This window comes from Octopus sinensis, linkage group LG12 (assembly GCF_006345805.1).
Source record: "Octopus sinensis linkage group LG12, ASM634580v1, whole genome shotgun sequence".
NCBI classification, from domain to species: Eukaryota; Metazoa; Mollusca; class Cephalopoda; order Octopoda; family Octopodidae; genus Octopus; species Octopus sinensis.
The window spans coordinates 47,597,980-47,622,423 of NC_043008.1; the positions used below are offsets into that span (position 1 = coordinate 47,597,980).

General features: G+C 39.1%; 1 protein-coding gene across 1 annotated transcript in view; it reads right to left on the reverse strand.

The window, feature by feature from the left end:
- The window catches only part of LOC115217982 (neprilysin-1), a 391,622-nt gene that overhangs the window by 166,422 nt on the left and 200,756 nt on the right, over positions 1–24,444 (reverse strand). The window contains exons 9-10 of the mRNA XM_029787719.2: positions 17,123–17,216; positions 5,100–5,228 (exon numbers count right to left, since the gene is read on the reverse strand). Coding sequence (XP_029643579.1) covers positions 5,100–5,228; positions 17,123–17,216 — 223 coding nt within the window. The remainder of the gene's footprint in view (positions 1–5,099; positions 5,229–17,122; positions 17,217–24,444) is intronic.

Sequence of the window (24,444 nt, forward strand, 5' to 3'; positions counted from 1 at the left end):
GCGAGAAGAAGGAGGAGATGAAGAAGAAGAAGAAGAAGAAGACGAAGAAGAAGGAGAAGTAGAAGGAGAAGGAGGAGGAGAAGAAGAAGTAGGAGAAGAAGAAGAAGAAGAAGAAGAAGAAGAGGAGAGGGAGAAGAGGAAGAAGAACAAGAAGAAGAAGAAAAAGAAGAAGAGAACAATAATAAAATTTATAACATTGCCATATCCCCCTCTCACCATAACCACCATCTTTCACATTTATGCGTGCATATGTGTCTGTCTGTTCGTGCAGAAACATATATAAATGTATCGATTGTGTGTGTTTGTGTGTGTTTGTGTGCGTGTTATAAAACGCTTTTGTCTCTCGCACAGATCTAAATTCAACAATGTGTGATGTGAATGAGACTGAGACTAAACACATTCATTTATTAATTTATCTAATCGCTCGTTTATTGGTGTTGGTTTTCCACGGAGCCACTAAATATAGTTTCATTAACGTTCGTTCTTCTAATGGTGCGACTGCAAATGGCGGCCGGTTTTATGCGACTCGCTTCACTCTGGAGACGTTGGTATTGTTGTGGCAGAGCACTTAAGAAAAGACATCGAAAACCAAAAACAAAAACAAATGTGAAATCTAATTAACCAACAGAGGTGATATATGTTGAAAAGACGAACCGATTCTGCTCATCGATAACTACTCTGCGACATTTCCGTTGCTTGTTTTGCTCTTGTTTTTGTTACAGTCGCTTCCATTCTATGCTATGGAAGCAGCTATTGTCTATAACGATATTGATACGAAAACCGATTTCTGTCCAAGTAAATTAGAAATACACAAAAGTACATCGCTGTCCTATCAGATAGATATATCTAGGTCTATATGATGTTTTCAGTTCATGTCCGACTATATGTATGTATGTATGTATGTATTTATGTATGTATGTATGTATGTATGTATGTATGTATGTATGTATGTATGTATGTATGTATGTGTGTGTGTGTGTATGTATGTATATAAATAAATAAATATATATATATTTACATATATACATACACACACACGCATATATATATGTATGTATGTATGTATGTATATATGTATGTATGAATGTAAGTATATGAAGTAAAGTCTATTTGCCTTTACTTTTTGTTGCGTCCAGCAACTGTCGATTGTCCCTGTTTTAACCCCTGCAAATATCGTTCCCAGCTATCTATACGACACAATACCTGTGCCCTTATATTTTCGAACAGGGAGTACAGCACTCCCATCCAGCACGAAACAACACCTGTGGACCAGTTTCTGGGTTATTGCACGTTACCAACACAGGGTAGCTGTTTGGTTAGGTGGCGTTGCCGAAGTTGCCGTTCGAAAATATTTAGTTTTGAAAGTAAAACGCTGTCACTGATCTCATAAAATAGAAACGTTATTTCTAAATCTCACAAAGAGAGATATTCAGTAACAGTTCTTTAAAATAAAAGCTATTTGCCAACATAATGTAGCTGTCCTGGAAAGGACGATTTTTACTGTTGTTTAGCCCCAGGAAACATTGTTTAGCCAGCTGGAAAATATAAGGACACAGATATTGTGTCGCATAGCTAGCTGGAGACGATGTTTCCTGAGTAACAAATCTGCCTTCCAGTAACAATCGGCCCTTCCTGGGCAGTCTCATTATGTTGGCAAATAGCCTCTACTTTAAAATGCCGTTACTGAATATACCTCTTTGATGAGAGATTTAGAAATAATAATATTTCTATTTTAATCTGTGTGTGTGTGTGTGTGTGTCTCTGTGTGTATGTATTCTTTTATTCATTTCAGTTATTTCACTGAGGCCATGTTGGAGCATCGCCTTCAATGGAGAAAATCGACCCCAGGACCTATTCTTCGTAAGTCTAGTATTTATACTATCGGTGATAATCACCCTTGGGTTTGACGTTTGGGGGAAAAACCGTGTTGGACGGTGAATTTGTTTGCATTATATTATATTTTGGGTACATCTAATGTTCGTGTATTTGCCTGCTGAGGGAGTCCATCAGCGGGAGGCATGCTTCTTTTCAATGTGTGGAGTTCGTGTGTTGTACACATTTTCTGTTCACAACCAGGGAAAGAAACTATCGTGGTGAGGCTGGTGGAACGGGTGGTGGCTCCCTCTTGCAAATGTCCGTGTGTGAAATATTGCTTGTGTATGCACGGAGAAGTCTTCATCCCTAACATTTAAAGTGTTATCTCTTGAGTGTATGATATTGAGCTTTTCAGTGATACAAAGCTCACATCTAGTAGCTTGTCCTCTGTATTTTTGGGCTTTTCTCAATATGAAACCAAAGGTAAACTTAATATACTAATAAAGAAATTTTATCCATCAGTGCGGTGTTCAGCACTCATTCTCGTTGTTCGACATTTACGCATATGTGTGTGTATGTATATATACATCATTGTATATGTATATATATATATATATATATACACATATAGATGTACGTATTTATATGTGCATATATGTATCTATATACGTGTGTGTATGTGTGTATATATATATATATATGCATATATATATAAACATATGCAATATGTACATATACACTATATACACTTTTATATGTGAGTCTGTGTGTGTGTAGATTAACCACTATTAAGGTTTATATGTGCATACATGTACAAGCCGTCAAATGGGCTAATCTCTTTTGGTTCACCTAAGTTCAGACATGCCTGTATCATTGAGTTCGGTTTATGTACGGACATACTGTAAACAGGCATACACGAAACTAGTCAAGCTCCAAGTGAAAGACAGTTCAGTAGATTTAAATAGAAAATTTCATTTATCTCTAGGAGGACAAACTTTGACATAGACTTCGAACTTTCTCGATGACTGTATATACACGAGTGTTTAGGCGCTTAAATGTGTGTCCGTGTGTCCGTGTGTGAGAGACAGGGATTATGCAATCAACGCACAAATGAATGACATTTATTTCGGTATTTTGAAAACTAGATTGACATCTTCGTAGCCGTTAGGTGCAGAATAGAAAATCCTGTGTAGCTGTCCATCTCTCTCTCTCCCCGCTCTCCCTCTCTCTCTCTCTCTCTCTCTCTCTCTCTCTCTCTCTCTCTCTCTCTCTCTCTCTCTCTCTCTCTCTCTCTCTCTCTCTCTCTCTCTCTTAATAGAACGTTCTAGACACTGACGAGTTTTCAATAGATTTACTTGTAAAGGTTTACCATTTATAAGCCGCTCTCTACAGTCAACATGCGTAGAAATGCATTAGAATTCCTTTTAGCAATCTCAAATAACTTTCAATATGTAATGTTACTAAAAGGCGCTGACTTGGCAGAATCGTTATCAATATGGACGAAATGCTTGCCGGCATTTCGTCCGTTTTTAAGTTCTGAGTTCAAATTCCGTCGACATTTTATCATGTCGGAAGTGATAAAATAAGTACCAGTTGACAACTGAGGTCAGTGTTATCGACTTAAACCTCCCCCGAAATTTCTGGCATTGTGCCAAATTTGGAAATTAGTATGTAATGTGATTGACAAAATACTTCATGAATACCCTTTGTTTGTGAATTTTGGGTCTCAAATGGTAAAAAGTATATATTTGTACACATCGCAAATCTACACCCTTATCTGCATCATTTTAGCTCCTTTTTTACGATACCCCGATCCATTTTCTGTTAGAAATGCAACTTGGTATGATTTATGAAAAACGAAGAAGGAGGTAGACGAGTACAGTGGAGAATTATGAAAATTGTCCCGAAGCATTTATAGTTATTACCGAGTAAAATGAAATAATATCGTTATAGATAGGTAGATAGAAAATATGCACAAAACAAATAGATATATATATATAATATATATATATATATATATATATATATATATAATATATATATATATATACATATTGTATATATATATATATATATATAATGCAATAATGAGTTTCGCACAAAAGCACAAAAGGATGATTTATACCTGATTGAATGAGAAAAGCCAGCGTACTTTAATATATAACGAACGGATTATATATAATATATATATCTATATATATTATATATATATGTGTGTGTGTGTGTGTGTGTGTGTGTGTGTGTGTGTATGCGTATATTATATATAAACATGTATGTATATATATAATCTACACATGTATGACTCTTTAACTAGTTTGAGCTCTTAAGCTCGATGGATTTTGATGGGTTTCAGAGCACGTGATCAGGAAACTATGCTGGTCCCATGAAGTACATTTGTACTCAGTTGTCTAGACTACTTGTGTCCACTATGGTCACCAAATAGTGTCAATTTAATAGCAGATCTCGAAGCAGTTCGGCGGTGCTACAGCAAGAAGACTGCCATAGTGAAATATTTGAGCTACTGGAAGAGAAGTGCGACATTTTTCCCCCGAGAGGAGGCGGGAGAGATATGCGGTGATGCACATGCGGAAGATCCTAGAGACCTCCACTGCATGTTTCAAAGATTTCACCCATTCTGTCTATAGCAAGGACAGGATACTGAATATCTTAAGATTCAAAGGCTATTTAATATCTTGCCAAGAAAGCTGGGAGAACTACATGATGTTGTGTAGATATGTTTTCACGAAGCACCTTCACCGTTAGCTGCCCCAAAAGCCCCAGCATAGCAATAATATCAGAATTAACGATCGATATTTAAGTACATATGTTGATGAAAAGACCGACAGATAGACAGGCAGTTAGATAGATAGATAGATAGATAGATAGATAGATAGATAGATAGATAGATAGATAGATAGATAGATAGATAGATAGATAGATAGATAGATAGATAAATAGATAGATAGATAGATAGATAGACATGTAGATAGATAGATAATCTATCTATACCATAAATAGATTCTTATAGCATAAAACCATCGGATATATTTTACCATTTCTGTCTGCTAGTTTAGAACAAACTTATTGGTTGTCCGGATAATAGTTACTTTACAAAAGATGTTGATTGTTCGATGTCAAGAAATACCTTCCATATTATTGCTTGGTTCCTAGAAAATTCACATAGGAATCCATTCCTTTCTAAGATACGTAATACACTAGTATTTCTTTAAAAGTAAACTTCTGGCATCAAGGTAGGTGAAATAAACCAAAATATTCTTAAATACCTGCGATTTGGCTTCGTCGTCAAAATTCTGTTGAACAAACATTCGTCCTACAGCATTTCCGAGATGATCGTTTGTGAATTGTGTACACGAGCTCCATCGAGGACGCGCCGAGGCGATTCCCGTCATTACCTGACAAGTAGTAAAATGCGATCATACATGAAACTCTATAGAGACATCAATGATGAAATGATCGGACAGGTGTACGATCATATATAGAGAAGTAGAGAAGAAAAGGAGCGGAGATACACACGGGGAGAAACACAAAATAGGAAATATGTGTGTGTGTCTTTGTATGTATGTATGTATGCATGTGTGTGTGCGTATGTGTGTGTGTAAAAATGCATACGTTCAGAGATATATATATATATATGAGTTTAAATAAATGTATAAATAGATAAATTAATGTAATATATATTCTCTTTTCTCACATATACATATATATATATATATCCATATATATGTGTGTGTATGTGTGTGTGTATGTGAGTGTGTGTGTGTGAGTGTAGTGTGTGTGTATGTGTGTGCGTATATGTGTGTGTTTCAGTGGTTACAAATAACACGGAAAAAATAAATTTATCGTTAGCAGAGTATCGAATATTCATACAAGTACTAACGATTTAGCAGCCTGCTTATAAATGTAGAAACTCCAGGTTCAGCTGAAATGATTCTGAGTATGTATATATATATATATATACATAGGAGAAAGATAGAAATCTCCATAGAAACACAGACAGATAGACAGACAAATAGATAGATAGATAGATAGATAGATAGACAGATAGATAGATAGATAGATAGATAGATAGATAGATAGATAGATAGATAGATAGATAGACAGACAGACAGATAAATAGATAGATAGATAGATAGATAGATAGATATGTTTCTTTATTAGCCACACAGGGCTGCACACAGATAGAACAAATTACAAGGTAGAGCTTTTCTTTTGAAGGTATTAAAAAAAAAAAAAAAAAAAGGAAGGGGGAGGTTCGATCAAAAGGGATCGTAAAAGGAGAGAAAGAGGACAAAAATAAGGGGGGGTTAAAAAAAAAAAAAAAAAGGGGGGGGGGGGAGGAAAAAAAATGATCAATAGGGATCGTTATCACAGAAATGTCAATATGAAGTGTAAAGGGGAGGACAGGTGAGGTTTACCCGTGGAAAGAAAAGCCTGCGGAAAAGACCACGGTAACCTCGGTCAATGAAGTCACATTTTATATTTCTTTTTTTTTTTTTTTTTTTTTTTGCAAATAAGCAACTCTCTGTTTTCGATTTCTGGGTTCATAGGACTATGCTCAAGGTGGCTTCGTCATTCATACGTGCCATTCTTGCTACATTCACCATTTATCTTTTTTAAAACATTCGCTAGACAAAACTTGCCTCTCTACTCTCACTTTCCTTTTCAAGTGGTACTTGAAGAAGTTGATGAGAGATTGACCAGAGAGGAAAGTGTTTGTCTCCAATCCTTTCAGACGCGTCCACCAGATACATTCTTTCGCCATAGCCACAAGGATGATGAAAATAGCTCTTCCTTCCCGTTTGAAGGAAGGAGGCGTGACAATATTGACGATAGACTCAGCTGATAAACCGACTCGTCCCACACGTGACAGCAGTTGTTCGACATAAGCCCACAGGTCGGAAATTGTTGGACACTGAACGAGTGCGTGCAGAACGGTTTCGTCGCTCTGACCGCATCTCGGGCAGGTCGGCCCCGTGTTTCTCGAGCCGTGTCTGTAGAGCTTATCCCGAACGGGTAGCGCTTCTCGGTAGCACTGCCAGGCCAGGGATCTCTGGAAGTTGTCCATGGGCCCTGGCCCGAAAGTCGTCCCGAACAGGCGGGTCAGGTACTCCTCGTCGACGTCCAGGTTCGCCCCGAGCTCGTCGTCGTACCTCCCCTCCACTAACCCCTATAGAATGCTTTGGTTGTGTTGAAGTCACTTAAGGTCGACCCAGGACGGCAGAGTTGCTTGAGAGCAACGCGACACTCGCGGTGCCATTCGCCCTTCCTCGGCCTCTTTTTGATCCACGACTGCAGTTCGGTCATGGAGACGAGCTGCGGGAAAGCGTGCCTCACAAACGGCGACCACACCTGTTCACCGTCGTCTACATAGAGCCAGAGATGTCGCAGTCTCAGCGCGTGTCTGCGCATCATCAACCACGGCATGCCCAGCCCTCCTTTTAACGGGTGTTGACAGCAAATGGATCGCCTGACCATCGGGACGCATCCTTTCCACAAGAAGCGAAAGAGGATGCGTTGTAGTTTGGTGATGGTAGGGTCGGGACAAGGTACGACGGTCAGGCGGTAGTAGATGACGGACGCGATGTACGTGTTCGCCACCTCCGCTCGACCTTTTAGGGACAGTTTCCTCTCGGCCCATTGCCGGGCGAGAGTGACCACCCTACTCGTTATCTCGTTCCAGTTCTTCTCCACTTGGAGGTCCGGACCAAACCAGACCCCGAGCAACTCAACCGGGCCGTCGGTCCAGCGTCCCACGACGGAGGCGCTGGTGGACGGCATGGGCTTGCTTCTCCAGGTGCCTAGTCGCAAGCCCACTGACTTTTCCCGGTTGATTTTCGCTCCTGTCACCGCTTCGTAGTTTTTCAGTGTCTCGCCGACCAGCTCGATGTGCTCGTGGCTAGACACTATGACGGTGACGTCGTCCGCGTATGCAGACACGCTCGTCCCGCATCCCAATTCTCGCGGGATGCCCCTTAGAGTCGCCAGCTTCCGCAGTAGTGGCTCAAGAGTCAATACGTATAGAAGCGCCGAGAGGGGGCATCCCTGACGGACCGAACGTGCAATGTCGAAAGGTCTCGATAGATGTCCATTTACGCGAATTACCGAACGGATGCCTCTGTACAAGGCAGCTATCCAGCCGCGGAAGACGGGACCGAAACCAGCCGCTCTCAGGACTGCCTCCAAGTATCGATGGTCTACCCTATCAAAGGCTTTTGATTGATCCAAGTTGATCAGGGCCCCACCCATGCCAGGTTCGTTAACTACCCTGTCTATGATGTAGCGCATCAGATGGAGGTTGTCATGGATGGTCCGGCCTGGCGCACGCATGTTTGCGCCTTGTCGACCAGTTTCTCGATGACAAGCGCCAACCTCTTGGCTAGCACCTTGGCCAAAATTTTCAAGTCTGCATTAAGCAGAGTGATGGGCCTAAAGTTATCTATTACATTTCCCTTGTTTAGATCTTTCTTCAGCAGTGTTACGGCTCCTCGGCTCACAAAACCAGGAATGCTCCCGTTTTGCTGCCAGTTGCAGTACACCGCCGCCAAGAGATCTCCAAACAAGTCTGGCATACAATTGTAAAGCTCGTAGGGTAGACCATCCAAACCCGGTGATTTGTCCCTCGAGCATTCTGCCATCGCTTCCCGCACTTCCGCCGCCGTGATGGCACCTTCGCAGCACCCTGCCTTTCTTGTCGAGAGTCGTGGTAGGCTATGTAGGTAGGCACTGAAGTCCACCCTACGTTCTTGCCCTCCACTCGTTCCGAACAGTCGGGCAAAATGCTGCTGAAAGGCCTCACACATTTTACTTGGCTCGAGCAATTCGCGCCCCTGTTCATCTACCAGTGACCGAATGGTGGCTTTGTTGCCCTGTTGCGCCTCTGCCACCCGGGCCTCTCTCGCGGCTCCAACACCTTCGTTCCTTAGAGCACGCATCCTAGCTCTGACAGCACATCCTTCGTGTTTGGCGTTGAAGTGTTGGTCGAGGGCCAACCTCGCCGCCAAAACGTCGGATGCGATGCCGCTTCTAATTGCCTCTTCTAGCTTCTTAACTAGCTCACCCTCTACTCTATTTCTATCTATGGCTAGTGCTTTGCTGTACCTAATCGCTTCTGCTTTTACTGCTCTCTTGAGGGCAAACCACCATTTGTTGTTGATGATGGCTCCCGTCAAAGCCCTCTTTACTAGTGTGCTAATCCGGTCTCTGAAAACTTGTCTCGATGGGAAAGACGCGTTTAGTTTCCAGTATCCGGGACCCTGCCTAAGTGTCTTACCTAAGTCTAGCGTACATGTCACAAGTTTGTGATCCGTGTAGCTGACTATGTGGAATTGTGGACATCCTATGCTATCTCTATCTACTGTCCTACACAGTATCCTATCTAGATACGATCTCGACGACCCGATGCGGTTGCTCCATGTCCACGTTGGCGCATTCGGGTGGTCTAGTCGAAACCTGTCAGACAGTTGAAAGCGTCTGAGCAGGTCTCTGAGGCATTTGCATCCCCGTCTATTCCTATCTCTACCCACGTAGTCTACATGCGTGTCCAAGGTAGCATTCCAATCCCCCACTAAGAGTAAAGGACGAGACGTTCCCAAGAAAACTTCTAGACGTTGAAAGAAATCCGCCCGACCTGTTAAGGGCGGTGCGTAAACTGATACGAGCCGAAAAGCGCACCCATTGCTGCCGTCGACATCCAGGACGACCAGTCTACCCTCCGGGTCTACGAATATTGTCCTTACTTGAGATCCAGACTCTTGTGAAAAAGTACCGCGGTGCCACTACCGCCCATTCTCGGCAGACAGGGGGAAAAATAAATGTTGAACTGTCCGCCAAACATGGTCTTTAGGGCCCGCGGATTGTGGAGTCTGGTCTCGCTTATGGCTATGATTTCTAACTTATGTGACTTTATGTCATTTAAGAGGTACCCTTGTTTCCAAGGGGACCCCAAGCCACGCGCATTTACACAACCAATCTTGATCATAGTTCTAATGAATTAGAATACAGAGGGTTACTTACTGCTCGAAAGTTTTTGCTTTCTCCTCCTTGGTTTGTCCTCGAGAAGATCCCAGTACAGTTTCTTTGTGAGATATTTTTGGCATTTACCAACCGCACTGGGGAAATGCCTTTGAGTGTGTGGTGCAGACTTTTGGAGATGTGTATTATTTTGATGTGGTCTGGTGGTGTTGTGTATGGGTGGTTGTTTGTTTTTATGTCATCTTCTGTTATGTTTGTTTTTGATTGGATGTATTCCATCAAATTTGTGTTTTTGGTGTCTATGGCTGTGAGCATGTTTGCTGTATATGTTTTTGTGGTGTTGGTGTGGCTGTTGTTTGCGTTGGGTTTTGAAATGTCTTCGGGAGATGTATTTCCCCCTGCTTTGTTCGTGTTTGCATTTGGTTTGGTTGTGTTTCTGCTCTTTATTTTCCTTCTTTTTGTAGCTATTTGCCATTCCTCACTGGTTTCGTCTTCCGACGAAATGTCTGAGGAATCAGAAGGGGGTAGGGGTATGTTGTGGGCTTCTATGTATGTCTGTGTAAGTGGTTGTGTTGTTGTTTTCGTTGTTGTTGGTTGTTGAGTGTTTGTGTGTGTTGAGTGCGGTATAAGGGATGGGGGATCAGTTTGTGTGTGTTTTCTTTGTTTTTCTGTTCCTTTGGGTTTTGCTGTTGATGGTAGTGTTGGTATTTTTCCAGGTGTCGAGTGGTTTTCGGTTGATGACGGATTAGCTTGGTGTGCTTCTCTTGTCGTCTTCTGTGTTGATGGTGTGTGGGTAGTAGAGCTTTTTTTCCGGAGTGCTTTGGGGTTGGGTAGTGGTTGTTGTTGTTGCTCTTGGTGTGCAGTGGTTGGGCACGTCTTTTTCAAGTGTGTTTCGCTTCCACACAAATAGCAGCGTAGTCGCCTGCCCTCTACCACTATATAGAGTTTGTAGCCTCCTGGCAGTTCTATAGCGGTGGGTATCTTCTCTCTTGCTGCTTCATCCAATTGAAGCAGGAATTCGATTGATTTGCCCACATAGTCTTTCTCTCCTAGAACCGCGATTTCCAGGATGTTTGTCTCTGACATTGTCTCTGACATTTCAAAGCAGATGGCAGAGACCACCCATTGTGTTTCGACATCAAATGGTATGTTTTTTATTTGGACTTTCGTGACCCTTTTGTTTAAATAGACTGGTATCATTACCAAGTCGTAGATAGATAGATAAGTTTCTTTATTGGCCACACAGGGCTGCACACAGATGGGACAAGTTACAAGGTAGAGTTTTTCTTTTGGGGGATGAAAAAAACAAAAAAACATAAGAAAGAAAAAAAAAGGGGGAAGAAAAGAACAAAAAAACTTTTTTTTTTAATAAAAATAAATAAAATAAAAAATAAAAAGAATAAAAGAAAAAAAATGAAAAGGAAAAGGAACAAAAGAAAAGAGAAATGAAAAAAGAAGAAAAAAGGGGAAAAAAGGGGAAGAGGAAAAAAAAGAACGATCAATAGGGATCGTGTATCACAGTGTTATGATATATGGTGTAAATGGGAAAGCAAGTAAGGTTTATCCGTGGGAAGAAAAGCCTACGAAAAAGACCACGGTAACCTTGGTCAATATTGTTATATTTTACCACATTTGTTAGATAGATAGATAGATAGATAGATAGATAGATAGATAGATAGATAGATATTCTCAGAAAGGGAAAGAATGTTTGAGATTTGGAAGATCTAAAATGTGGTCTGGATGTAAAAATTTCGAAAAGAGTAATGCAGAAGTGGAGGATGTTGACGTCATCAGAAATTGATACATAAACTCTTATAGCAGAAGCTAGTCTGGTGTTAAAAGGGACTGTCAAAGAGAATGGAGCATTAGAGAAATAATGGAATGAATGACAGAAGAGGGTTTGAACATTCATAGAGTGTTGTGAGGGTAATTAGCTATGGTTGAAGTAATAGGTAAGACAAGTTGGAAAGAGGTGAAAGGCGTTTATTGACGACACAAGCGACAGACACAGGCAAACAGATATTCGTAGTAGTGTTTCCACACTAACATGAGCATAACTGACGAAGGTGAATAATGTTTCAGAAATTGCGTTTTATTGAGACTGAGTGTTGCGAAATTGCTTTGGCTGCCATGTTGAAATATGTTTGCAATTCCTGTTCAACAAAAGAAGAGGAAGAATATAGTTTCAATCTCTTCAATAGTGCAAAACTGACATTTTTTTTTTTACCATTCTATGACTTAGAGAACGGTAGAACTTTCTATGTGATATTAACTAACTCAAAACTTTTCGGAAACGCAATATGAGAAGAGAAATTTGCAGAGTAATTTCTATTGAAGCATGTAAATATATAGTTGTGTTAATAGAATCGCTTTTGAGGATGTTGTTAGTGAATTCGATGTATGAGGAGAAAGATAAGCTTGTGTTTACAGTGGTACGACGATTTCAATGGAGAGAGAAAAAATAAAAATGTGTTTTCCAGTTAAGGCTGAAACTAATATTACCGTAAGAAGGTTAGGATTAAGTGTAACACAATCGAATATTACGAATCTGAAATCAAAGTTATGGGTCTTAGAGTAGAAGAGCTTGCGTAGAGTTTCCAAGCTTTAGTAGATACTATGATTATGAGAGAAGTGTTTGGGTATAAAATCGAACAGAATTTTAGTTATTGGTCCATTTATGGAGGATGAGAAGTTTTACTTGAACTACAATGAAATCACCTTTCTTACACATCGAAAATATGGATTGAATGAGAGATTGAAGTGTAATCGAAAATTGACTTTATATTGATCAATATATAACAGAAACTGAATTCTCTGAAATGGATTCTGTCACAAGGAAAATGAAAGGTTTGAGAAAATATTTTTACGTTTGAATTTCTATGGGTTCTTAGCTAACGCCTTTCTCTTATTCTTTGTGTCTCGCCCTCTCATTAATCAATGAAATAAAGAACATTATTTTCTCAACTTTATAAATTGTATTCATCCTCACACATTCTCGAACTTAAGCAAAAGTAATACACGCTAAACACTCTGAAGAATCAGTGAAGCCACTAAAGCTTTGGAGAAGGGCATACTCACCACGACATCATTTCATTTTTAAAATATACCTTTGTGCGTTTGCGAACATTATGCTACGTTTCGTACACAACAAAATATGAACAAAACTTATAAAAGTAACTAGAAATCTCTACTTTAAAATCAGTTAGCAATTATCTAAGTACTGAATAATTAATAATGAAATATAATAAATTGCAAAGTTGTTAAAGTGCCGAAGAAACGTCTTAAGTTTGGGCGGAATCTTATATAATTATATATTGCGAATTTCCATTAAGCAACTTATAATAAAGTGATATCAAGTATGTATATTTATTTTATGCTATGAAATGTATAAGGATTCTGTGAACGGTGTTTGTGTGGGTTTCTATAATCTCATTCATTATGTTAGAGTCGTAGATAGTAATTAAATATATAAATATAGTTTCTCGGTTTTTGATGATATTTCAATGGCCTTAATGTGACGACAATGATAGCATTGATATCATTTCTAGAGGGGTGAATAGTGCAGACCTATGTGTACAGAATTTATTCCACATACGACAATAAAATACAGTAGGACCTCGGTTTTTGAACAAGTCTGATCGAGAATATATCGTGCTTCTTATATATATATATATATAGAGAGAGAGAGAGAGAGAGAGACGTAGGAGTTGGTGTGTGGTAAGTAGCTTTCTTACGAACCACACGGTTCCGGGTTCAGTCCTATTGGGTGGCACCTTGGGCAAGTGTCTTCTACTATAACCTCGAGTCAACCAAGGCCTTGTGAGTGGATTTGGTAGACGGAAACTGAAAAAGACCCGTAGTATATATGTATATATATATATATATATATATATATATATATATGTGTGTGTGTGTGTGTGTGTGTGTGTGTGTGTGTGTGTGTATGTATGTGTGTGTGTTTATGTGTTTGTGTTTGTCCCCCCAACATCGTTTGACAAAGATGCTGGTGTTTACGTCTCCGTAACTAAGAATTAGTACTAGGCTTACAAAGAATAAATCCTAGAGTCGATTTTTTCGACTAAAGACGATGCTCCAGCATGGCCACAGTAAAAGACTGAAAGAAGTAAAAGACTAAAAGAGTAATATATATATATATATATATAGATAGATAGATAGATAGATAGATAGATAGATAGATAGATAGATAGATAGATAGATAGATAGATAGATGGATGGATGGATGGATGTATGTATGGATGGATGGATGGATGGATTGATGGATATGATCGGGAACTGTATGATTGGTAACTGGTCTGATAGAGTTCGTAGCAGCTGATCTTCCATGCTCGACTGGTCCACAATCGTCAAATGTAAAATGTTTTTACGTTTTCAAATCAATTTCTTTACATTAAAGTACCCGGATGTAAAGAAGTGGCAGATACTCTGCTCGACCAACAGGAAAACTCGTTTGCCAATATTTATCGCTGAGTTTATCTGAAATGCGTGTGTGTAAGTGTTGTTCGGGAGTGCGCATGCTCATATGCGTGTGTGTATGTATACATAGATAACATGATCTAATCATTTGTTGTACAAATAATCAATTAAGTTGTTTAGTTCTTTATACGCAGGTATAGTCGCCCCGTTTCTGTTGTCAGCTGTTATTCTGACATGCGTGTGTGCCTGTATGTGTGTCTGCGTGTGTGTGTGTGTGTGTGTGTGTGTGTGTGCTATTTAAATTAGTAACGTGTATTTGTATTGTGCGCGTATGTTTGTATAGGATACGTCATTGGCTGCAACTATTTTCCTATTGTATTTTACGAGGAACAAATAAACCGAAGTCATCCAAGTTGTTTGGTGATTGTTTTGTTTTAGCTGAGAAACGTTTTGGTTGTCTGTCAACTCCAGACACCTTCGTTATGATTTGGAAACTTCGGAATACAATTCAATCTAGTAAAACACCAGGAGGCCATTCACAGTCGTCGCAACGCTAAAATATTTATAAAGAAATGAATACGAACCGCATTACGTGATTATTATAAAATTTGATAGATTGTTAGAAAAGATCAATGAGGAGAAGTATTCGGTTCGAGACAACTTATTCGCGACAGTTTCCCAATTTGCTTCCAGCCATTTCACTTCGTTGATTATGTCTGCCATATAATATCATTGCCCTTAACTAGAAAAGTATTTTCCCTAAACAGAAGTAAAAAGAAACAAAAGAAAAAACAAAATCCATGATACAAATGGGAGATGGGAGATGGGGTGAGAGAAACAATGGAGTCTCTCATCGGAACGGTGCCTCTAAAAGAATCGATTGAAGCCTCTATAACACTACATTGTAATTTGTCTTATTTCATTGTACGAAGTCAATTTTAAAGAACTGATGCAAGTGTTGTGGTAAAAGAAATAGCAACGAGAAGACTGTTAAAACATTTGCTTTCACAAACTATCTTCTTCCGTCCCTTTAGTTAAGCTGTCAATATTTTTAAGGAAAAGCATTGACACAAATCCTTATATATAAATTTTTTCTTTAAATTATGCCAGCTTTGGATGTCTTGGGTCGACAATAATACATCCATTATTCCTCAGTGCTGAAACATATCGTCACAATTATCAACAGTGTGACTAGATGGGAAAATATCTTCCATAAAATTCACGGCTTCTATGTATCTACTCTGTAAAACGTACTGCTTGTATATATATTGATAAATACATGCGGCCCTGTCTATATCGAGAGGCCTCTATATATGCCTGTTGCATATGACATGCAGCCTCTAAATATGTATTTTGTTAAATATACGACCTCTATATATATTGACCTTAAAATACACGGCTAAAAGAACCTGATGGCAGTTGTCTCGCTTCCTTATGACTTACTTTAAAGTGTTTTTAACATCAGGTGCATCGAGTATATATTGCATTACGCCTGAAACGCAGCCGACCCATGAACTGATAACACAGACACTTTGTGAATGTTGTATGTGTGTTCAATGTTTTTTTGTGAATATGTATATATATATATATATATATATATATATATTATGTATGTATAGAGAGAGAGAGAGAGAGAGACAGAGAGAGACAGAGACAGATAGATAGATAGATAGATAGATAGATAGATAGATAGATAGATAGATAGATATATAGATAGATAGATAGATAGATAGATAGATAGATAGATATAATTATAATTATAATTAAGGGCACTGAAGAAACAACACCTATATGCTAGAAATAGACGTCAAGTGAAACTAAATCACTTTGAATTTGGACTCCATTAGCACAAGGTTTAATACGAGGAAAATGGATAAAAAAGATTTCGTAAAATTATTATATTTGCGTATACCTATATGGTTTTTATTATATGCTGGCCATTTATAAAATCATTCATTTTTGTGCTTTTATCCTTAATTAGGTATACATGTATATTTATTCACTCCAGTCACTTTATTTACTGCGGTATTATTCTGATCAAATACGCACGTGGTCGAGATGGATAATAGGATTTTGCTTCGCATATTCGTGTAAATATATGTATATATTCGTATTTACATGCGTGCATTTGTATGGCTGTGTATATTTGTTTTCATTTATGTACGTTCGGTATACCCCTACTGATGAAAGTAGAGTATTTATTACTAAACCAGAAATCTGAAGACTTGGGGTTAACCATAACAATTTTAAGAAAACTTTTTTATCCATTTTCCTCGCATTCAACCTTGTGCTAAGGGAATGCAAATACTAAGTGGTTTGCAGTCATATATATATATATATATGGGGTAGGTGTATACACGTAAACAAAACAAAGCCAGCTTTAGTAGACTTTTTTACGCTGACGATATCCAATAAGACAGAAAGTTACCTGTGGTTAACTCCCTTGACTGCAAGCTTCGTGTTTTCCGGTTAAGATGTAAATAAAATTATAGAGGTATATAGTGTATTTCTTGAAATGATCTTCGCTAGTTTTGAATGTTTTCTTCAGAGGATAATTTCAACCAATTGAAAATATTTTGCATACGTAATTTACAGTATCACCTCTAAGTCACACATTCACATGCTTACACACACATAGATACACACTTACACACATAAACACAAACACATAAATGTATACATAATGTGTATTTGTGCTTGTGTTTTAAAGCAGATTTATGAATATCATGCTAACCTTTACTGAGGAACAGAGTCAATACTAAAAGTGAATTTAAATTTATTGTAGAACCCCATTCAAACGAACGGTATGGCGTGTGTGAGTTTGTGAGTGTCTTTGTCTGTGTGCGTGTGTGGAGGGTTAAACACTGTAAAACTTTATTACCTTGTCATATTCTTGTATAAGTTTACGGAAACGTGAGGGTAGGAAAACGCCAACTTGTTTTACTAAAATCCAAATTGCATAGTTTGCCAGAATCCTGAAAATATATACAGAGATAAAAAAATATAGAAAATATTTTTTATGTTTCAACGTATTTGATCAGTCGTTATCACAATATGTGTTACAGATTTACACTGAAATAAACTTGTGATCAATTTTATTATCTTCTGTTAACGGAGAGTAAGATATTTTAGAATTAATGTATTCCGAGAACAAATTCACAAATCAAAAAGTACTGATAATATAATTAGGTATTAAATTATTCAAATGCTCGTATATTTTTTTCTCTTCTTTTTATATCTCCGCGTCTCTCATCTTCTTCCTCTCTTTCTCTCCATCTATCTATCCTCCTTATCTCTCCGCTCTTTTATTTCCCTTTCGTTCTATTTGATTATCTAAGTTTATTGCCATTGCTTTCCTCTGTCTGTTTACAGAGCTGAATATCATTCATTTTCACATTCTCTGATATATATTACTCTACTAACGGACATACACAATCAAAAGAAAAGAAAAACAGAAGAAACGAAAACCGAAAATTTACCGTCATTACATTTGCGAGAAATTCTTTGTGAGTTATTCCCCCAGTATTTTGCAATTAAATACTATTTATTAGACGATTACAATATCGTAACACCATGAAAGTGACGTTTACTATCTTTTGTTGCAACATTAATACTTTATAGTTCAATAAAACGTAAATGAATCCACAAGAAATATAAACGAAAACGAGGAGTCGTTATTCTGGAGCTTATTGCACAGGTTTGAGGAATATCTGTGGAGAAATTTTCATTTTTTTTTTAAAGAAACCTTATTACTGGAAAATCCATAATTTATTACTAACAGTACAGCTCAGCTCTAATGAGTCACTTTATATTATTTACGAAGAAAATCAGCAGAATTCACAATTAGATTTGCTGACCAGCGCTGGCAAAAATACATTCCTAAATAATTACAAAATGTAGGGAACTGAAGCACAAGAATGGCACTAAAATGGCCAACATGCACACACCTTAGCAGTTTCTTATTAATTCATACTCTACATATTTACCATATTTGTTTAATTCTACATCGAATAAATTTCTTCATACGTCACATACCTCGTTTTTTTGGTTTCGTTTTGTTTTTTCGAATATTACGACAACATTGTTTAGAAACTGCATGCGATTGTTACACGTTTGTAATACAATTATTAATAACTTAATATTAGTAATACTATTAATGATAACTAAATATTACTAACAGAATTAGTGATAACTACATATTAGCAACACAATTAGAGATAATGCACTGTTAGCATCCTGTGTTTCGTGATCAACTTTTAGAATCTTCTTTGGTAAACTTTGGCGTTCGTTTCTAATGAAGTGACAAAAAAATTGTTGACGAACCTACATACAAAAGAATAATCCAGAACCACTGCCAGCAGCAGCAGCAACAAGATTCTATTATGGAGACGTATTATATTCCTTGTTATTCTTTTGTCAGGTAGTCGGAAATTAACTCTGCATGTCACTTGAAGAGACGGCTAAGTGAAGGCGCGTGACACATAAATTTATCGTCTCAGATATAATTTGTCTCCACCTAATTGAGGCCCATGCAATAAACTGGAAGAATGGTGTTGTAAGGGCACCTTTCTGCCACGCCTTTAATTTTCTCTGTCGTTTTCTCTGTATTTATAGTTAAAATTCATCACCTGAAAGTTTCCACCTTTTGCTTTTTCTCGTTTTACCTGTATACATATTATAGACATATTTTGTATCTGATGCCCAAACTGTTATGTTTAAAATATTTGATGTATCTAATTTGTTTATACACATAATTGATTCAATACCTCAACTTCATTCATCTTATAGCCTTTATTTTCCTTGTGGAATGATCCCCTGAAAAGACATCGGAGTCTATGTAAGTATATATATATATATATATATATATATATATATATATATATATTATATATATATATATATATAGGGAGAGTTTACGAAAAAAACAAAAGACGAAGACAAGTGGTGTACAAAACAAACAGATGTATTAGTATAACGCTCAGGAATAGAAAAAAGTATTTTACGTTCCGAGCCTACGCTCTTCTACAGAAATGGACACAGAATAAACAAGGAGAGAAACAAGGAGAGAAAAAGTCTGTATACGAAATTAAAATGACAAAAGAAGAAGAAATAATGTTACGAACTTCATTACCTTACAGCTGTTTCTGTTATAAGATGCAAACCATTCATATTTGAATGATTTTGTATCACTCTAAAGCTTCATCGAAGCTTCAAAATGAAAGCGTTACGAACGAAAATGTAAATTTGTCTGCGTTGAATCGTAAATCTATTGTTTATTGGGTGATTTTGTAGCACTCAGATGTTTTGTGTATCTATATAGACGTTAACAGAGTAAAGAAAGCACTTTACATAGGCGAGATTAGTAGCAATTTGGATTATCGTTTCCAGAAAACTTTCCATGCTGCCCTTAAAATATGCAAATAGACATTATATCTATAGTCTTTCACCTGAATTCTGTGAGGCTCGAATTAAGACTAGGAATTCTGTTCTGTAAATCATATGGATTTGGTGTTCATGTACTGGTTGACTATAAAAGACAGAACTGTCAGCAACTATCGACGACATTTTTTTAAAATACGCCGATATTTTAAAGAAATGTGTCTGGAGCGAAATACCTGTATGTAATTTCAGGATGAAAGCGTAAGATTTCAAGCAACAATGAGATCTTTTTTGAGACTGTGGTATGAATTAGTTTTTAAGCTAATTATCCAGAGATAAATGTAGCAATAAAGGAGCTATTTAGAACTGTAAATCTTATTAAAGCCAGGCAGTGAATATCTGTTTCTTTTCTGTTCGCCAACAAAATGTGAGAGCTGAGTTCAGAAACAAAATGTCACTGCATACAAAAGTATTATGGCCGTCGAAGAGAGAAACTTTGAAACGATTAGTTGATGTAAAAAAAAAATGAAGTTGTTGTTGTTTTATAAGAAATAAACACTTGTGAGAATTGGTTTTCAAATTATAGTCTTTGTGAGGTATTTTTGAGAAACTCGATGAAGTTATTATGCCTCAGCAAGGAGCGGCGGAAGATAATGTCACTCTGATACGTAAATTAAAGGCATTTATGAACAAAAAATTCTCTTAAAGCGTAAAATTTGGAATATATCGAAAACCAATTCTACAAACAATTCCACTTAACATAGAAAATAACAAATTCGATATATTCGAGTTCTCTTCATCGCATTAAAACAGCAGATGACACAAAATTCGTTGGAGGTTGAAGACGAATTGATAGAGTGGAGTTTTAAAACTGAATTTGCAAAAACAAATTTGAGAGGAATTTAACTCAGTTTGAATTGAGAATCCTATAAAATCTGAAATAACCATGATAACCATATCTCTTTCATATTAATGTGGATCAACATGTTTAGCCTTGACGGGAAGAGAGTGAAATTATTGCTGGCTGATTAAAAATGGAGAAATATCAAGTCACACGTCGACGCTTCATACCTAACCGTGCCACAGCAGTCAACTTACTCGGAACATTTGTATAATATATTGTTGATTGATTGATTGATTGATTCTAGTTTCAGCTTATGAGCTGTGGCCATGCTGGGGCACCGCCATTTGGTGTTGCTACTTGGTTTCACTTCACGAAAGCTTTCTAGTAACTGCCATTTGGTGCATGAGTGAGTTCGATGCAGCTGCCCTCATCTGCCCCTCCTGCCGTGAAGTTGGTTCATCTGGGACACCTGACAGGAAGAGATCCAGCTTCATTTTAAAGACATCTGCATCCACCCCATGCAGGTCTCTCAGGTTCTTCGGGAGGATATTGAAGAGCTGTGGGCCTCGGAAGCCCAGGCTATCACAGAATCTTGTCCTACATCTTGATGGCAAGTTTGGAGTCCTAGGCACCACGCAGTGGCGCCCAGTTCTGGCATTTGCGTAACTCTCGATTCCAAAGTTCAGGACACATCCCTCCAGGATCTTCCAGATGTATATTATGGCATATCTTTCCCGCCTACGCTCCAGGGAATATAGTTTTAATCTCTTGAGTCTTTCCCAGTAGCTTACATTCTGCATAGAGGCTATCTTCTTCGTGTAGCTACGTTGGATCGCCTCGAGCTCTGTGATCAACTTGACACTGGATGGTGACCATAACTGAGAGCAGTAGTCAAAGTGGCTTAGGACAAGTGTCTTCCAGAGGACCATCATGGTTTCTTGTTCTCTTGTTCTAAAGGTTCTGAGGATCCATCCGGCCAGTCGTCTACATTTCATTGCCAATTTAGCAACATGTACACGAAAGGTCGCGTCATCACTCATGTAAATACCTAGGTGCCTCTGGGATTGCTATTCCTCCGGGTCCAGTGTATTCATTGGGTATTGCATTTAGTTTTGCATGCTGATAGTATTGCGCTTGAAACTTTTCAGCATTGAACTGGATGCTATTCTTTTCGGCCCACTTGTATATTTTGTCCAGCTCACATTGCAGGTGTTTAGTGTCCTCAGGGTTCTGTATTGCCTGTGAAACTTTTGTATCATCTGCATAACTTGTGATCGTGGCTCTCTGCGTGGCTAAGGGCATGTCTGAGAGGGCCATTATGAACGGTAGTGGTCCCAGAACAGTGCCCTGCGGAACACCGCTCACTATTTGCGTGTTAATGGAAGTGGCCCCATTGGCTACTACCACCTGACTTCTATCTTTCAGAAAGTCATGAAGCCATTCTCCCAGTTTTCCAACTATGTTGAGATCACGCAGTTTGTGACATATCATTCCATGATCGACTTTATCAAAGGCCTTTGCAAAGTCGAGATATATCACTTCCACATTTGAGTGGTTGAGCAGCCGTTTCAGCACCCAGTCATAGTGTTGTAGGAGCTGAGTTAAACAGCTTCTCCCTGGTCGGAAACCATGTTGGGTGTCGGGCAGCAAGTCATTTTCTTCAAGGAAGGTGATCAGCTTCCTTCTGACTATTCGTTCCATGACCTTGCTGATGTGTGAGGTCAGAGAGATAGGTCTATAGTTCTTGGCTTCCGCTCTGCTACCTCCTTTATGAATGGGGCATATTTTACCTTCCTTCAGTTTTCTTGGAAGTTTGCCAGCTGCAAGGAAGCTCTGAAAGAGGAACTGCAGTGGTCTTGCTAGGACTCTCTTACATGCTTTTAGGAGGATTGCCGGGAATCCATCGGGGCCAGTAGCTGAGTCTGTTTTCATTTCATCTATAGCCTTGATTACATCGTCTTCCTTTATATCGATGTAATCTATCGTCGCCGCCTCTGATTTTATATCTGCAGTGGTAAAAAAGTTAGTTGGATTGGTGATTTGGAGATGCCCAAGGGGTGGAGTGAAAACACTCTTGAATTGCTCATTCAGTATTCCACTTACCCTCATTGGTTTTCCTGTAAGTGTGCCATCCTTTTCGAAGAGTGGCCCTATTCTACAGTGCACCGTAGCTGTTTCTTTGGCATACCTGTAGAAAGCTCTGGGGTTAGATTTTATGTTGTCTATAGCCAGGCTTCTTTGTCTGCTCTTTCTTTTTCATGGGAGAGTTGCAGACATTTTTCGATTTCCAACAGTTTTATTTTTAGGCGGGACTTTTCACTGCTTTCAATCTGTTTGTTTAGGCGATTTGAAAATTTTGTACGCCGTCTCATTAAAATTTTCCTCTCTCTGGGGATTTTGTTCTTGTGTACAGTGGCCTTCCTCTCTGGGACACATTTGTAGCATATGGCTTGCATTACAGACATGAATTGTTGAGGTTTCACGTCGATGTCTGGCGAGGAGAGACATTCAGGCCAGTTTTGTTCGATGATCTCTTTCTCAATTTGTTTCCAGTTTGCCTTATGGTAGTTCAAGCTGGAAAGATTCTGAGGGTTTCTTGTAGGCTGCATGTCCGTGCTCTCTTTTGGCCCGTACATGGTCAGCTCTATCATGTTGTGATCCGAGAGTAGTGTCGGTGTCACTTTCACATTATGGATGAGATCCATGTCATTTGTGAAGCAGAGATCCAGTGTGTTACCTGTCCTGGTTGGTTGGAGTATTACCTGCTCCATGTACAGGGTGTTGATGAGGTTCAGGAGGGACCTCGCCTGTCCTCGTTCACATCTTGTCATTCCTGGGAGAGAAAGGCCCTCGGGCCATCTGACATTGGGCAGATTGAAGTCTCCCATAAGAAGTACACTTATGTGTTGTTCTAATGTGGTTAGAACTTCTTCTATTTTTATAAGGCAGTCTTCAAACTTGCCCACATGGCTTGGGGCATCTGGAGGGCGATATGTAGCACACACAACTACATCAAGTTGCCTAATATGTACAATTAGTGTGTCACACACCGAGTTTGAGTATGACAAGAGGACCTGGGGTGTGAGGTCCTCACGGATGTACATAGCAACACCTCCATGACTCCTTTCTTTTCTGTCGGTCCGTAGTACAGCATACTGTGGTATGTGTAACTCCGCATCTGCTATGTCCGGTTTCAGGTGCGTTTCCGTAAGTGCTATGCATAAGGCTTGATTGCATGCAACAAAGTCTCTCAGGAACGGGATTTTTGTCCTGTTACTGAGTGTTTGCAGTCCTCTGATGTTCAGTAGGAGCATCGAGGTGAGGTGTACGTTGTTGCCGGCGGTGTCCATCCTGGGTCTGTTTGCTGTGGTGGTCTGGTATATAGTGGGTAGTCCTACCTGCGGGCTTGGGTTTGATGAAGCCAGGTCAGCTGCTGTACAATCTTTTGTGCCATGCACAAAAAAGATTGTTGCTCAGCAGCTGCCCTTTCGACAACATCATGTTGGCGGTTTGTGGCACGCACAACATCTGCGTACCTCCGCTTTGGGGCAGGTGGTGCGTGGTCCATCCTTTTTCCTTGTGTTGATGGTTTGTCCATCTGCCTCGTGTCTCTGTGGCAGGGTCCCCGATGTGCAAAGCGGCAGCCTGCACCTTGCTTTCCATGCCAGCAGGAACCTCTCAGGTAGAACCTACACACCCGTGTGCGCTGTTTGTTTCCATCTTTTGCGGTTCCACTTCTATTCCTGGTTGTTTCACCCTTTGGTCCTGCTTGAGCTTTTCCTTTAGCTCTTCCAGTCCTTCTTTTAGTTCTTCCTCCTCCCTCTACCTCTTCACCGGGTTCTCCGTCTCCATGGCCCTTGCTGCCGGTTGGAGAACTTGCACCTGGGTTCACTTCCCGGGCAGGTTTCTCATTATTATTAAAGGTTTAGGAAGTCTGGCTTCTACGTAATCTATACTTCTTGAGTTCTATATTCGTATTA